The sequence below is a fragment of the Carassius carassius genome, chromosome 2 (genome assembly GCF_963082965.1).
Source record: "Carassius carassius chromosome 2, fCarCar2.1, whole genome shotgun sequence".
NCBI classification, from domain to species: Eukaryota; Metazoa; Chordata; class Actinopteri; order Cypriniformes; family Cyprinidae; genus Carassius; species Carassius carassius.
The window spans coordinates 18295677-18313406 of record NC_081756.1 but is presented as its reverse complement, the minus strand read 5'-3'; the positions used below and the strand labels follow the sequence as shown (position 1 = coordinate 18313406).

The 17730-nt window shown below is 38.2% G+C and overlaps 1 protein-coding gene across 5 annotated transcripts in view; it reads left to right on the top strand.

The window, feature by feature from the left end:
* The window catches only part of LOC132105346 (E3 ubiquitin-protein ligase Arkadia-like), a 54408-nt gene that overhangs the window by 12830 nt on the left and 23848 nt on the right, over window positions 1-17730 (top strand). For all 5 annotated transcript variants that reach the window (XM_059510460.1, XM_059510457.1, XM_059510450.1 and 2 more), the window contains exon 3: window positions 10066-10192. In XM_059510460.1, the coding sequence (XP_059366443.1) occupies window positions 10066-10192 (127 nt within the window). The remainder of the gene's footprint in view (window positions 1-10065; window positions 10193-17730) is intronic.

Sequence of the window (17730 nt, the reverse complement as noted above, 5' to 3'; positions counted from 1 at the left end):
TTTATCACTACATGCTGTTTTTTTTCAGGAAGTTGTGGAAAGGACAAAAAGAGCTTACTGTTTGTTCATGTTGTACTTGTTTTGGTTTAAACAAGAACAATTGCTATTCTTCGTTTCCTGAACAGTCTGAAAATTATTTTTGTATTAAAAAAAAAGAAAAGTAAAATACTTAAAGCTGAAGTAGGTAACTTTTGTAAAAATGTATTTGTGAAACCTGTCATTATGTCCTGACAGTAGAATATGAGACAGATAATCTGTGAAAAAATCAAGCTCCTCTGGCTCCTCCCAGTGGTCCTATTGCCATTTGCAGAAATTCACCACTCCCGGTAAGAAACAACCAATCAGAGCTGCGGTCCGTAACTTTTTTTGTGTTCAAGATTTACAAAATGTATATAAGAAGCGAGTACACCATGAATCCATTTTCCAAATCGTGTTTTTAGCCTGTCCTGAATCACTAGGGTACATCTATAATAAGTGTTTATATTCGGACTATTTTAGATTGCTTCGGGGGTGGAGTAACCCAGTACCTTTGTGATTCTTCATAGACATAAACAGAGAGAAGTAGCTCCGGCTACAATGTTCTTCCGCAAGACGCAAGCAGTTCTGTTTATTAACCGCTAGAGCAGGGCTATTCAATTAGTTTCATTCGAGGGCCGCATTATCAAATCGAAAAGTTGAGGTGGGCCGGTGGGTTGGTTTGGGGGTTTATCTTATTTATTGAAACATAACAGTTTCAATAAATAAGCTAAAGTAACCCTAAAGAAGTGTGGTATTTACTTGGAAATGTGGTACCCAACAGTATGCAAATATATAAAACCATAATAAATAAAAACTTGATAATTTACAGCTGTGTACAACTATTTTCCTTGGAACAAATAAATTATTTATACAAACTTATAGCTGTTGGTGAGAAATAATAATTATTTTATTTATAATTGTTATGCTTAAATGAAAATATTCTGACAGTGAGACTTGTTAACCACAGGCTCCCACTGTATAAAAAATGCCTAAACACAAGTTAAAAACTATACGCACCTTTACAAAGAAACTGACATAATTTCATAACAAGCATTAAATATATATTCCTCTACCCACCTAATAAAACTAATGCAATATAAATCACTATATTTACTATTAAACTATATAATATTATAGTATATATTTACTATATTTATTTATTACTACATAGTATTCAATATAAATATTGCACATTTCTGCCCAACCATGGTAAATTACTACAGTAAATGTGGTAAATGTTTGTAAGGGTGATTAGGGGATTTAAAGTCTTCTAATTTCGGTCATGCCACAATGTTTCTCCTGCTTTCCTCATCAGTCTTGTTGGGAATGTTGAGGCTGTTTCATCCGATTTAATACTAATTAAATCATCGAGTGATTTGTGGTTTGTAACAGAAATGTTTCTGTCGAACTGAAACGCTTCCACTGGTTGTCGCAACGCTGTTTAATATTAGTGTGTCCGGGACCGGGAGTAAACGCAACTCCGCGCTGGGCCGTGTTTAAACAACTAGTGAAACAACTGAAAACATCGCTATTTGTTGTAACTGTACTGAACGAGAAACCGCTTCAGATGATTCAGTTACGGAGCGGTCCGAATGAATCCGAATAGTTTTAGACCGTTATGCAAGCGTGTTTAGAAAGAATCGAACCAAAAGAATGATTCATTCATGAAGGATTGGTAGCCTATCGCTGGTTCAGTCGACATAAATTCGGGACACATATAATAACTGCTGAAATATTCACACGTAAAACGTTTCTCAGGTCAATCGGAGCGAAAAGAGGAGGAGGGAGGTTGGTGCCGTCGGGCCGCATGGAGATGATTGGCGGGCCGCATGTGGCCCGCGGGCCGCCAATTGAATAGCCCTGCGCTAGAGCGTCAAAAGTTACGGACTGCAGCTTTAAATATTGAATACTTTTCATACTTGCACAATTCACTTAAAACAACAATCCACTGATGTTGGACGTTTTTTTGTTCACCAAAGAATCTGTATCACAACTCTTTTTAACTTTGATAATTGTAAGAAATGCATTTTGAGCACCAAATTAGCATATTATAATTGAAGAATCATGTCACACATTTTTGATCAAATAAATTCAGATTTCTTACAAAAAATGTAACCGCTCCCTGACCCCAAACTTATGACATGTATATTTTTCTATTCTCTTTGCTTAAATGTGATGTTTTAGGAGGACTTTTTTGCATGCAGCATTCCATCTGAAATCAAATGTCATGTCAGCAGATCCATTTCCTGCCAAATTTCTTAATCTTTAACATAAAGATTAAAAATCTAATTAAGAGTTATCAGGTTGGAAAGCAGAGAGATTCTTTGGAAATGAGTGGATAAGATCAGAGAAGCTCTCAAAGGTTTTCATAGTTCATTCCTTCCTACAGGCTTGCCATGTTACATCACCTCAAAGGGTGTAACGGTACACAGGCGGCAAAATGCATAGCATTGCTCTCTTCACTTTTATATCTGTTTTGAACCGTGTTGTTTCCAAAGCTTCAGTTTAATGGCACTTATGTCTGTCTTACAAATGTACTGCAAATGCTCTAAAGAACGCTGAAGGTGAACAGAAATTAAATATTCAGCTGTCTGCTTATAGTGCGTCAGTCACGCTCATCATGAAAATGAGTGAAACGCACACATTTTTATCAAATAATATGTCATTAATTGCAGTTCACTTCCCCGATTTGGTATGACTTTACTCATATCAGCACGCATTATTCATGCATTTTACTTCTAAGTTTGTATAATAAGCTGCTTAAGCAAGCGGCAAAACATTTAAACACAATAATAAGCCTACTTTTCTTGTTAAAATATTTAAAATTAAAACACCACAGACAGAAACAGTCTTGTGCCTTTTGGCATTTAAATCTTTATCACAAGCAATCCCACGGGTCTTAATGAACTTAGTTTTTCTGCCTCCATAAAAGTGAATATATATTGTTTTCCTTGTTTATCTAAAAGTGCACTTTTTCTTGTTTTAAACCTAGCCAAAAACCCATGTTGCGTGTGAAACAGCATTTAATTAGCATACATTTATTCTGAAATGACGGCATTTCCTTGTCAATCCATGTTCATTTTTCCCGCGAACAATGCGCTTTCACTTTCATTCATCGCCTGCAGCACAGCAAAAATAGACTGCAGTGTTTACCCTCACCACAACTCGCAGTCGCTACTTAGAAGTGCAACATTGTAAAGGGTCCATCTGAAACAGTGCCGCGCGGCCGCGGCGCAGCATAACATTCGTTCCGAACGCTGAGTAATTAAATACATCGGTATGGCGGTATATTAAAAATGAATATCGTAACAAAAATATACACCGGTTTTCAGTATGAATCGGTATACCGCCCAGCACTAGCATGTAGTCTAATTATCTGGCTGAGACATTACAAAGAACGCGTTTATGATAGTACATTCACAGAGGATTGCAGAATTGTAACCATGAATGGTAGTGCACATGAAATATTATGGTTGTGTGTTTACCTCTGTAAGTTGAAGCTATGTTTGGTAGTGTGATAATTTTTTGTGGCCAGTGTGGGGAACAGTGTAAGAGCAGGGTGCTAAGCAGCAGCACTCAGTGGGAAAGCGACCTTAACAACACACCCCAGAGAATGATGATGAATCACAAGCTTCTGCCTCAGTGCACAAACATGCCTAACACAGATAGTAAGACACAACAACCTTACAGTGCTGAAGTAAAGTTGTTTTAACATTGCATTCAGTGTAAAGTGCAAGTGGTGTACATGCTAACTAGTGCCACGATATGCATGTGAGAAGCAAACATTTGAGCCTGACTGCTGTTAAAAAAAAAGCCATTATTAATAGATGTTTAGAAATTATGACAGGAAAGCTGATACCATGAATGGGCGCACAAAGTCAAGTCTCGTTTAGACCTTTTATTGAAAACCAAGTCATGGAACTACTGTTATTCATATCAGTGTTTTTCAGGTTGTCTCTTTTATGTATTTCTGGATGTCATTTTCTGTAGAAAATGGAGCTTGTGTAGAAGTTGTTTTCTATGCGCCCTGAGACATGAACCAGCTATGCTTGTGAGCTTTATTTTGAACACACCCTGGGCCTCTTGACACCAAATCCAGGCAGAGCTTGAGTTAAAGAAAGAATGAGAAGTCAAGAAGGAAAGCCAATCAGAAAAGAGACGAGTGATTGTACTACAAAAGCCTGTGCCAGCATACTGCAAAGCACATCTTTGACCTACATTTAGCTTCCCCGGCGCATACATAAGCGCGCCTGCCTGAAGCATTGGTTGGCTCTATTGCTGAACCAAACCATCCTCAATTAAACAGCTGTAGCTACTGAGGTTGATATTGCTTCTGCTCTAGATTAATGAGTGGGGCCAAGTGTAGCTTTCAGAAGACTTGGGAAGCTCAGATAACACTATGAAAGAAATGATTGAAGCAGATGATGACCACTGATCTCTTTGATAGTAGTGTGTGTATGCATCCTTCTCATCATAAAACCTGCAGGGATTCTGTTGGACATTTAAATATAGATGTAAGTTGGTTATACTTTAAAAATAATCATTTTACCAGTGAAGCCCTTCACTGATTCAAGTTTTGAGTGTTTTTGTGGTGGCAAACGTCATCATATGTGATTTAAAGATTTTTAGTGGCCACAAATCTCAAGCAATTAGATACAGATGTCACTTTATGCTAGGGCTGCACGATATTGGGAAAAAATGACATTGCGATATTTTATTTTTCTGCGATATATATTGCGATATTTTTTCTTACAAACAAAAATGGGGTGAGCACACTTACATTCTCATTTTAAATGATTTAAACATCGACACCATCGCGTCAATTGATTAATATGCGGGAGGGAGAGAGAGCAAGACAGCGCTCGTGTTATTTGAAGACGGCTCGCTCTCTCTCTGTCTCTCTCTCGCGCGCGCTCGGTCTCTCTCTGTCTCTCTCTCGCGCACGCACGCTCTCTCTCTCTCTGTCTCTCTCTCGCGCGCGCACGCTCTCTGTCTCTCTCGCGCACGCTCTCGCTCTCTCTCTCTCTCTCTCTCTCTCTCTGTCTCTCTCGCGTGCGCTCTCTCTCTCTCTGTCTCTCTCGCGCACGCTCTTTCTCTGTCTCTCTCGCGCGCGCTCTCCCTCTCTGTCTCTCTCTCGCGCGCGCGCGCTCTCTCTCTCCCTCTCTGTCTCTCTCGCGCGCGCTCTCTCTCTGTGTGTCTCTCTCGCGCTCTCTCTCTCTCTGCCCTGTTAAACTTGCATGTGTTTTTCAGTCCTGTCAATGAAACAACTTTCACTCTATGATGGTTAAGCTGTGCAATTAATCTGCGGATCACATTCGTCAAGGGCTGGGAGCAGCTGGCCCGTACAGTTAATGAATAACAGATCAACTACGACAGCCTACATCGCACATCCTGCGATGTGACTATCGTGGATTCGTACATCGCGATATCAATGCTTAAACGACACATCGTGCAGCCCTACTTTATGCTGTGTTGAGAATATGAATTTTTTTTTCTCGAATTCCTGTGTAACGCTTGATGCTTTCATGAGCAGACCTGCCAACATGTACGCATTTTTCGTACTCTGCATGCATTTTGACCCATAAGTACACTTGTACGATTCGCTGCTCTCTAGGTACGCATTTTGTTGCTTCTAGCATTTCACCGATTTCAGTTTCTACGCAATCTATGACGCTGATTCTGCCTCTGATCCACAGTGTGTAAGTGGAGTGAAAAGCTTTCGGCCAATCAGAGCGGTGCATGTTAACCCGCCGCCCACCTGCCCCTCCTATCCACAAGCTTAGTTGGCAGTTAGAAAAGTGGTGGAATGGCTTGAAATCTAGAAGGTTTTAGACAGGCCAGGTGCTGATTAAGGTAAGATAAAGGTAACAGTTAGGCTATGTTTAGCCTAATTGAATTTATGCACATTAAAAATGACCTTGACATCATAACAAGCAGTCCAGCTGTGACGAGCTCAGTTCAGTTCACGCGTTCATGTAGGCTAACATGTAAGGGTGGCGCTGCCAATAACGCACCTAAAAGCTGTCACAAAGAACAGGCAAAAGTAATAATTATGAATATTTTATATTTTATGAATATAATTATTAATAAACAAGTGTTTTCTCTATCAGTGTCGTGTCGACTGCAAAGATAAAGTTGATGATGCTGTCTCGCGATCTTTGCAGTAGTGAACGCGCCAGAGAAATGCACATTTCATACGGATTAAAGTTACATAAGCAGAGAGCAGTCTGTTTTCTTTTGTTTTGAATTGTTCTGTACAACCATCTTAAGTCGGTTAACGTGTATACGCGTTATGAGTCATTTTCTCCTGATAACCCCAAAAAACTTAAATTACACTTTCAGTTTTGATCGTACAGATAAGATCAATACATCAATCGAATCTGTAAAGGGTTTACTTTTATTTGTATACAGACAATAACAACAAAACTTTGTGCACTTATAAAATAAAGATAACAAACAAGGTGTGCTGTCTGCAGCCTTTGTCTGCGCTGATCTTCATTTACAAACACGTCATTAAAATGAACTGTAACTCAGTGAATACTCAACGAAGAGACATGAGAGAGATATCTATAGAAAGCTTGACATGTCTACTTTTACTAAACAAGTGCCGCCGAAAACAGATATTCTGTGATAAAGTAGTCCATATGAAAACAACGCGATGTCCGTTTTTCACATCTCCCTTCATTATCTTCTAATGTGACCACGCCCCTGCGCTGAACGCGCTATTCAGATTCTAATGTTAAATAAAGTTTTTTATTTTATTTTACTGTTTGCTTCGCGATGAGAGGAATAAGATATAATTCACCCCAAAATGTGATTTGGTTGAGTATTTGAGATTTGGATTTCCTCAGAAAAAAAAAATGAAGCACTTTATTCAGCAGAGATATTAAACTTGAGTCTCTTATTATTTATTTATATACTTGTACTAGTTTTCACATAACGTGTAAACATTTTACTAGTTAGACTTTTTCCAAACTATAATTCCTGACTAAATGTATAATCAAGTGAAACATTATGAAGTTTCAATAACAATATGCAATACTATACCATTCAAAAGCTTGATGTAAATAATATAAATGTATGCATGAGGTATGCATGAGGTCGGACCAAAATGACTGTAAATGGACAACAGAGATAGATAGGCTTTCTGCCCTGTGCAAAATGAAATAACCACCTGCTCTTATCTGATTTAAACAAGTAGTTCTCAACCAGGGGCCGGAGCCCACTGGGGGGGAATTCCATGGGAATTTCAATCCATCCATCTATTTTTCAAACCACTTATTTATGGTTGTGGGGCCATGGGAATTTTCTATAATAAACGTATGTTTTTATAATTATGCCAAGCACTCAAATATTTTATTGGGTAAAAATTCTAAGTAAAACATATATAAAAAATCTCATCATTAGTACTACAAAATAAGGGACCTTGGGGGTTTTAGAACCATCATGCAGGGCTTAAAGTATTCCAGCACCGTGCCGGATCTCCGGCGTGTGGCCGTGAGGGAAAAATAATAATATAATATTTGAGAGCATGCAGTTTAATATTTTCGAGCCAATTTATTTCTTATACCAATCATATGAGAGGAACGCAGCTTTAACTAACGTTACAAGCCTATCAGAAGCAGAGAAGGGCGTAAGGATGATTGACGCCCATACGCCATACTTCCCACCCGTGAACTCGTACTAGATCGATGTACTCCGAGTTCTGACGTCACACAGCACGCGAAACAACAGCCAGTGTTTATGCAAGTGGTACACGTTGAAAAATAGATTTTAGGACAATGTAACGTTGCAATAAAATTAATAATCTAGCTAAATTTCCCTGCGCTCAGAAGTCAAAAGTCATTAGTCATGGTTTGAAATAGTGACTGGCGAGCTAAAACCTGCCTGGAAAGCAGCACCAGACTCTGGTCATAGAGCCGCTGCCCGTGCACTCAAATTTACCACGACGTTGCTGGGAGTAGAGACCTGCGCGGGAGGGATTTTTCCGTCCCGCTCCCGCAAAAATATGTTATTTTCTCCCGCTCCCGTATAGCCTACAGTAGTTTTTCTTTTTTTTTTAAATACATTGCATATTCTGCCTGCTACTCTTATTTTTTCACTTGCTCCCCTGTTGAATATAAATTTAAAAAGAAACTGAAAATAAACAAATGTTTCGTTTTATTTGCGTTTAATTAAAAGTATGAACATGAACAAGGAACTTAGAACATATACAGTAAAAAAAGTAAGAAATGTAAATAAAAAAATATATATAGGCCTACCTATAATAATTAGGCTATATAGCCTTATAAATTATATAATAATAATAGACCTGGATTTATTTCAGTTTCAAAGGAAAAGTAGCTTATGGGGCCTGAGCAATTCATTCAAACATTTAACAAAAAATATCCTTATTCCTCAATAACAAAATAGACCAATTTTAAATATTAGGTAAATAAATAAATAAATAAATAAATAAAAAACTGAATTGACAAAAAAAAACAAAAAAAAAACTGTACGACTACTTAATGTGCCCATGCAGGAATATCAGTGTCGTTCTCTGTTGAGAGCTTCAGTTCAATCCTTCTCTGCTCCAGTATACCGCAAATACTGAAAGCCCTCTCCGATGGTGCACTAGCTGGAATGCAAAGTACATGGCGTGTTTGCTTAATCTCAGAAATTCGTCTTTTCCACCACTGGAGGACATCATCCGGTCTGTGTGCTTCTAATCCATCCAATTTGACATTTAAATATATCGCTATTACGGAATCGAATTACACGTCGCTGTCTATGGTATCATCCGCATCCTTCCATTCCGCAAAGTCTATTTAATTTTATTATAAACAAAGGTCTATTTGTTTCTAGTTCTTTTATTTTGTTTTGTTATTTTGTCTTTTATTTGTCCCGCAAATAATTTTATTTTCCCGCAACCCGCACACAATAATATCTTGCCGCCCGCGTCCGCATTCACCCATCAAATATTGTCCCGCGCCGCACTCGGTGGCGCTGGGTCCCACGGTACTCCCGCGGAAGTGCAGGTCTCTAGCCGGGAGCAACTATTAGCTGACACACCGTTGTCTATGACTGACCATGTCTGCGATTAAAAAATACGTGTGTGCACATTTATAGCAGAAAATGATTTGTCATTCAGAATTTCGCAGCCACTGGTCACCCTGTGTAGAAAACTGGCAGAAGACAAAAAAAGCGTTCACTAACCTGTTGGTTTCAAATCAACATGCGAGTTACATCCCAGAAAAAAAGTGATATTAGCCTTGATTTTCACTTCTAATCTTCAGTTTAGCAGTTCAGTTCTTTAGCACTTTGAGCACTTAATTAAGCACTTTAAGCACTTGTTATTGTTTAGAAGAAAACACTTTATTTGACATAGTACTTTTAAATAAATGGTGCCAAACATAATCATTGAAGAGATTCTTGTCTATCTCAGTCTGTTTACCATTTTCTAAGCACTTTAAGCTCTTGTTACTGTATTTTTGTTACTATCGTCAATATTTGAATTAAGTCTGTCTGTGGAGTTTCTCTCCAAACACCCCCTCCCCCCCCCAAAAAAAAGTTCAGGCTCAGGATTTTTTTCCACTTTAACCCCTGATCATGACTTAAACTTTCAAAAAATATTATTAATAATATTTTCACTGGTCTATTTTTGATTTAGAGTTAGTCAATGCCAGAACATATTTGAATTGTATATTAAAGTGGTTATTCAGTGTTATTTTCATCAAAATAACATGTTGAAGGCCATGTGAACCAAAAGAGCAACTTAGTATCAGTGCAGGTGCAAGTTCAGCTAAAGTGAGACACGCAATGTAAATCACTGAGGCCTGAAATCATGGTTTCATTTAGGCAATTCTACAAACATAATTTACATGTATAATAGAAATATACTATAAAAGTAAAATGAGTTCTTGTTGGCTCAGTTATATCTCTTCATCTTCATGTATCAGTTTCCATAATTGTTCTGAATCAGGTGTATTTGCTTTATGCAAGTTGATTGAAGTGCATTATTGCTTGAATGTTAGCATTGATGAGCTTAATTTCCATTTTATCATTCAGGTGTCCTGGATGAGGATGTGGTTGTGATTGAAGCGACTCCTGCACCTGCAGTGCCTGCCAGCGAGGAGATCAACGTCACCTCCACGGACAGTGAAGTGGAGATCGTTACGGTTGGAGATGCCTTCAGGTGAGAATTCACATCAATATGTCCTTTTAACTGGATTTCATCAAGTATCGTAATATTTGCAAGAGATAGATGTCTGGTGAAGCATATTTAAAGATCTTCACATGGCATTATGTGAAACTTATTTGAGGTTCATGGCTGTTTACGACTATGGTGAGAAGCTGTTGGTACCTGATGAGAGGGCACATCTGGGTTTGGACATGAAGCTGGCGGTCTCCATTATTATGAAGGCTTTCCATTGTAGAGCCCAACCAATATGTGTTTTTTGGGGCAGATACCGATATTAGGGAGTAAAAAAAAAAAGGCAGATATTGATATATCGGCCGTTATTGTTTGTGTAGAAATTCGGGGGATCCCTTCAGCTCGAGGAGCCCTCTTGAACACTACTCTCCGCACGTCGGTGCCCCCCCCCCGGATTGCTAGATCGGTCTGCACTGGACGACAAATTTAACCATCCATATCTCCCGAACCCAGGGGGCTATCGACACGGGATGGTCTCATTTGAAAGAGGACCTCTAGACGTACACTACGATTGCGTTCCAGAGGGTTCCTCGAGCTGAAGGGATCCCTCGAATTTGGTGCGGATTCTCAGAGCCGTTATGGAGATATGGACGTTCAAAGTTTCAGTGGTTTTCCATAGACTTAAACTTTAAAGTGTTTCATCCAGGTCGCCAGTACTAAACAATGGAGCACACTCTGCTGGACAAACTAAGTAATTACACCATTTCAAGCATTTTATCTGCATTATATGTTATGTAAAAAAAAAGGTCATATCTGCAGCATATTCGCCGATACCGATATATCGGCGACAGGCTCATATTGGCCAATAATATCGGCAAAGCGATATATCGGTCGGGCTCTATTCCATTGACGTGTGTCAATGCTCATCAGCATCAGGAGTTTTCTTTAGCTGTTTGAGCAAATGAGAATGCAAAAATTATTTGATGTAGTCTTCGATTCACTGCCATAGAAATTAAGCCAACTATGACTTCAACTTCTGAGAAACCCAAAAATGTGAAAAGGTATGCTAGGTATGTCCATTGTATGCTTTAATGATGAGCCCCATATCATGGGGAATGCCCCCATTTTTCTTACTGTGGACCAAAATCAAACAAAATTCTCTCCTTTTTCCCATTTTTGTTTTCTGATGACCTGCAGGAAGTTCTCAAATTCTTGCAAAAAGAAGTTCAGTGCCTCGGCTTGAGTGTTGTAAAGATACATACATTGATCATTATTAATTTATCAGTGTTGAAAATTAGTCACACAGAAATAAAGCTTTATTAACGTTGCCTGCTTTTTCAGTCGAGTCTGTTTCTGTTTATTTGTAGTCACAGTAACCCATGTACATAATTTAGAAAGAATAATGATTATTACTTTTATAAAAGCTCCCGAACAAAAAACATTATTATATTTTATATGACATAGGCTACGCGGAGCTAAACTCTCGAGACAAGACTTATGACAGATAAAATGTTACTAAAAAAATACACGACTGTGATAGAGAATAAGAAGCTGACGTCTGATTTAGGGATGCACCGAAATGAAAATTCTTGGCCGAAACCGAAAACCGAAAAAGAGAAAACCAATGCCGAAAACCGAAACCGAAACACCGAAAGAAATTATGCCAATTATTAGTACCATTGCATTTATTGCTATGACCGTGTACTAACTTTACTAAAATTAAGACATTGCAATTGCATAAATTAATATTAGTTTCAAAGATAATTACAATTACATAAATTATTTAAAAAAAACCATAAAAATACATAATTAGAAATTATGCAAATATTTATTAAGCACATTGCAACAATGCACAGTATAAAATAAAATTCAAACTAAAAATTTATCCCACTCATGTGTATATTAAATAATAATGTACAGGCCTACTGGCCTGCAGAAAGGTTTTAAAATGAACTGTTCTCTCATAAAAACAAAGTGCATTTAGAAGTGCATTTGAAATTTTTCTCTGTAGGACTAGAAAGTGCATTAATTCTCCAGTATAGGCAAGACTGTTATCACTTCTGGGGATGGGGACTTCAGACAGATAACCATCTAGCTGTTGAGCAGTTGAGCTTGTCATCTGCCTGACATTTGAGAAATATTTGAGAGAGTGTATTTAAATAGGGCCTGGGCATAAATAAACATTTTTATCAAATTAAAGCAGAAATCTAGCAGAAATATGGCTACAATCTGATATTATGTATGTATATGTGTGTATGTATATATATATATATATGTCACATATATAGTAGCCTAAGAACAATATAGCCAACGTATTATTATTTGAGGCACTTTCTTGCAGAATTCCACTGAATATATCAGACACCGAGGGTGCATGCCCCTCATCTGGTGCAGAGACGAGTCTTATTTTCTGCGCTCTGATCTCAGTCTCCTGCGCTTGGCGCTTCTCCGTCTCCACGCGGGTTCTCCGCACCCAGCGCGGCCTGGATCATTTCTCGTGCGCGCTGCCTAATTTCCGCATCCAAGTAATGGTCTTTATAACGCGGATCAAGCACATTCGCGATGAAGTGCAGAAGAATCGAAAAGATCTCAGTGAGACGTGTGCTAACAGACTCTATAAGACTGTACTTTGCTTTGTTTTCACTTCGTGGTCCGTCTTAATCTCTTTGTTAGGAGACGCTTTAGTGCTGCGAATAAAAGAATAAGAAGAGAGAGAATGTTCTCACTGGTGTGAAGTGAATGTCACGGGGAGCTCGTGGTCTGCGCTATGCAGGTGCACGTGCAGGTCGCAGTTTCTGTTTGCGTCATCACAACATTTCGGCCGTGTTGTTTCGGTGATAAAAGTCTATCGGCCGAAAACCGAAAATGCACTTTTGGGCCATTTTCGGCCGAAAATTTTCGGTGGCCGAAAATTCGGTGCATCCCTAGTCTGATTTCTTCAAGTGGTCGTATTTACCATGTTTACTGTGGTAATGTTAATGTCTAGCATGCATAGTCTTTTGTATTCGCCTATAAATATTTTTGCCTTGTATGGTCATTATAATCCACATCGGATCAAGTTATTTCAAACACTCGCTGATGACTGAAAGTGAGTTTTGAACTCAACTTATTTTAAAAAGTTTTAGCTGTCATAGCTGTTAGCTTTATGAAATTATCCGCGGCGCTGACACTCTCCACACGCGGAGAAACTCCACTTTTGTTCATAACCACTCATCTAGCCCCAGCTGGGCTGCTTTGGCCCAAGGTTTTCGTTGTGTTGTTCACAGAAGAGCAGAGATTTTGCAAAAAAGTATTCATTAAAGTAATTAATTTGAGTAGATGCTGCATTAGTAGAGAAAGAACAGCAGCATGTTTTCCGACAAGGCTGAGAGTATGCCAACTTTAAAGGTACCTCAAGCGGTTGAAAAAATGTGACAAAAAAAATCTGACCCAAATGTTCGATGTCACCACTGTTACCATTAGTTTATATCCAGCTAGTCGCTTCTATGCATTTGTTAGCGAACGAAACAGCATATTTAAAGCAAGTGATGCGAGAAAGAAAATGTATATGTTCATGCAGCTGACAGAAGCATGAACAAATCAAAACCTACCGGATTTCAGTTATTTTTTTATTTTCACTGTAATGCATATTTTGTTAATTAGATTAGTCATCAAGTGTTCTAAAATAGAAGCAACTAAAGTGGGAAAATATACACACAGTTACAGTGTGAGACTCATGTGACTTGTGTTTTTTTAACTGGTAAAATCACATGACAAAGTACACCAGTGCTCCCTGTGCTCTGTCCCTACAGCTGAGGCGGGCTGTGTGTCATTTCTATTCCCTGCCTGCGGTCATGTGCTTTGTGTTTGAGTGTAGAATCACATCCTATCAACGAAGCTCGAAGACTGTCTTGTTTGCAGTCTGTGGTTAGATTGGCCAGCTATATAGAGAGCAGTTATATAGTTTTTTTGTTTGTTTGTGTGTGTTGATTGGGTATCCCCTCGTCCACTTGCACATTGTTTTCTCTGCATCGGTAAAATCAGTTCCCTCATTTGTTTTATGTAAAGGTCATGAGGACCATCATCCCTCTTCAAGCAACAGCATAGGAATGCTGCTGAAATCATGCGGTCCTGCGTTATATGGCTTTAGTGTGGAGTGTGAGGATGAGAGGGAGAGATAGTGTGCAAGAATGTGGGCTTGTGTGTTTGTGACTGAAAGCTGATCTGCAGGCCGTGTGTCTGCTGTGGTTTGGATTGGACTTCAGTGAAGGGGGAGGGAGAGGCTTAACAGCTTAGGAAAACATCACATGGCCAAGGTCAGAGGAAAAGGAGGGTCTTTTGTGAATGCTCATTTGAGCAAGGTGAATAGGTATAGTTTGCATTCTGTTAGCAATGCAGATACAGTGATAAAGTGGTTTTGGGTGTGTTTGTGCAGTAGTGAGGCCATCCTTAAAAATATTTTGGTTTGCAGTAACAGGGGTCTGCAAAAAAAGGGGTCGGTAGGTCTGTCTATTATTTTTTTTTTTCAAGTTTCAATGTAAAAAAAAAAAGGAAAATTTTGGTGATGTAGGTATGAATTTAAGCTAATTAGCATATCGGGACGTCACTGTCTGGGTCTCCAACCCGTGCTTTTGGGCGCATAATTGCAAACCTTATTTTGATGCAGGCTATATAGACCACAAACAAATTAAAATCTTTGTCAAAAACATGTTTACTGCATGAATTTCAGGTGAGAAGAAAAAAATGAGGTAATGTTATACTGTTTTACTTGCATCCAACGCTAGGTATCAATGCAACCTACAAATGATAGATCGTTTACTTTGCTTTCTTGGGTTGTCACTTTTGTGAGAAAAAAAATCCTATTTGATTTGAGTGACAAGTGTTCATTGAATCGATTGTAAAATCGATTTTGCATGTCTAAATAAGTTTTATATGGCAAATAACACCAAATATAGGTAATATAAGGAAGCTGCCTTATGAGCCCCGGTACTTCACAGTCCGTGTTCCATTCCATCTCGCCGCGCCCACAGCCGTGTCTACACAAATTTCAAAGGCGGGCGAGCTCGACACGCAGTATCTGCTGTCTCATCTTTCACCTCGTGTACGCGCACCTTATGCGCGGTCTCAAAAAATGCCTGCACGCAGATGACGAAAAAGACATAATGCAGACAGTGCGCAGACGGCCGAAGTATACTTGATCTTTATCAGTGGCGCACGAGATGCGATGACGACTTATGTGGCCTTGCATTGTAAGGTTATGTTAGCCTATCCAGTTGAAGCCACTACAAAAAAAAGAGAACATCAATGTGGAGAAGATCTTGTTTACATCAAAACTGAAACCAAGCCGTTCACACAGAACGCATATTTCGCGCATTTTCTAGAGGGACACCGTTGGACTCGCGTCTCGCACAAGAGAGCCGCATGTTTAGAAAGACATGTAAAATTAATGTATTTAATTTTCTAAAAATATCTCGAGACTTTATGTTGGGTTTTTGTTTCCCATCCCACTGCATCTCATGTTTTTAAATGTAAAAAAAATTATTCTGTGTGTTTCTTTTTATTTATTTAACAATGCATGTATACATGACGCTGTTTTTTATAGTTCTTTAAGCAACTTAATAATAATTGGTTCATAAAAATTATTTTCAATATTATGTTGTTTTTTCACAGTCATGTATTCTAATGCTTTGAATAAACGTGCAGTAATATTTTGCTCGATGCGCTATCTTGAGGCTTCAGAAGAGAAGCAAAAAGCTTTTCTTCACCCTAACTGAAATTATGCATTTAAAATTCAAATACAATTCGAATTTTGATTATATTTAAGTAAAAAAATTCAAATTTAGTTTTTCAGCTATTTTGACAGCCCTAGGCGATTCAAGCCCAAAACTGTATGAGACTGAATACCGGCTGAATTAACATTTCTGTTGTAAAAAGAGAAACATTGTGCAGAAGTATTATTTGCTGTTATGCGTGTTTGTCCGAAGCTGCAATTGCTGTGTGACACGTGTTCCAAAAAAAAAAAAAACTTTACGCGCTCCAAAGACTTTTACAAAACCTGGACGCGCTCCGAGAGAAGGTCGTTAAAATCAATTTCCTATTTTCGTTTTCGAAACTTGTGTTGGTTGATTCGTGCAAAAGATTTTCGAACATAAAGTGACAGTCGACACGGTCACGGTTTTAGACTAGACGGGAGAAGGGATGGGAAATGATCTGGGTTTTTCCAGAACTTCGTGCCAAGTTAAAGCGGTGTCGAGTTGTTTTAATGCATTTTTTAGATGTATTATGGTGCCCGAACACGTATGACTTTGAACAGTGACCGCGAACATTTAGTTTACTGCAGCCGCAGCCATCATTACCAAGCGCGAACCGTTGACTGACAATGAATGAGAGTATGAGACGAAGCGCAGGCGTAGTGTGACATCCGTTAACCAATAGTGTAAATATAGATGACGTCACTGGGTTTTTTTTAATTAAAGAAGATAGCCTTCGTTTGTATGTAGGCCTAGGAAATTTATATATTTACAATACTTACTTAAATATAATAAATATTATTTTATTGCTTTTGTATTAGTTGTTTGAAGAGTAAAAAAAAATTGGTCGGTCTTAACGCAAATTTACAATCGGCAAGTCGGTCGGACTAAAAGCAAAAAAATAAATAAAAATTGACTCGGTCCTAAATTGACAGGGTCGGTCGGGTTACGGCAAACAAGAATATTTTTAAGAATGGCCTGATTTGAATGCTACCTCTCAAATAACTACAGCAGTGAGTTGAAAAGCAACTTGTGTTCTGTTGTTGTTGTTGATTTTTTAGATTTAATGTAATGCAAAGTATCAAATGAATAATCCATATAGAAAATGTTTTTATTTACATTGTTAAAAATATGGCCGCTATTCTGAATGTTCAACGGGGCAGCTTTTCTGATCATACCAGTGTTTCCCACAGATTCAGATTCAAATAGCTTGATGGACATGGTGAAAGGAATCTTTACATTGCAGAAAAGTTAATAACATTAATAACATTAATAACATATTTGTATGCATACAAATTTACAACATATATAAACACACACACAAACTATATTTAAATATGACTAAATATAAATGTATACGTGATACATTTGAGGATATATTTAGCAACAGAAATGTTTTTTTTTTATCTTGTAATATTTATAAAGGTGTCTAGGCATATAGTGCAGTATAAAGGTAGTTCTCATTTTGGCTGTCCTGTCCCGCTAATGAAAAGTGATATTGTGTATTATATATTATATTGTGGCGGGCCACCAGAAATCAGTGAATGGGAAACACTGGCATACAGTGTTTAACAACAGCAGATTAGACTATTAGGGCACTTTTTCTTCCCTTCTGCTACTTGTTGACTTATTATATTATATTAAATTCAGGGGTGCACATAAGTGGTCTGCAGGTCCCCATGTGCGACCAAAATAAAAAATGAGCTGTAAAAAGTTCTGACAGTGCATTTGCGTACCGACATGGTTGACAGTTGTTAATGCCAATTACCATTTAAGATCTACAAACTGTACTATATAATATTTCTTTTCAAACTGAAAGCATAAATCTAGGCTATCCCATGCCATTTTCAA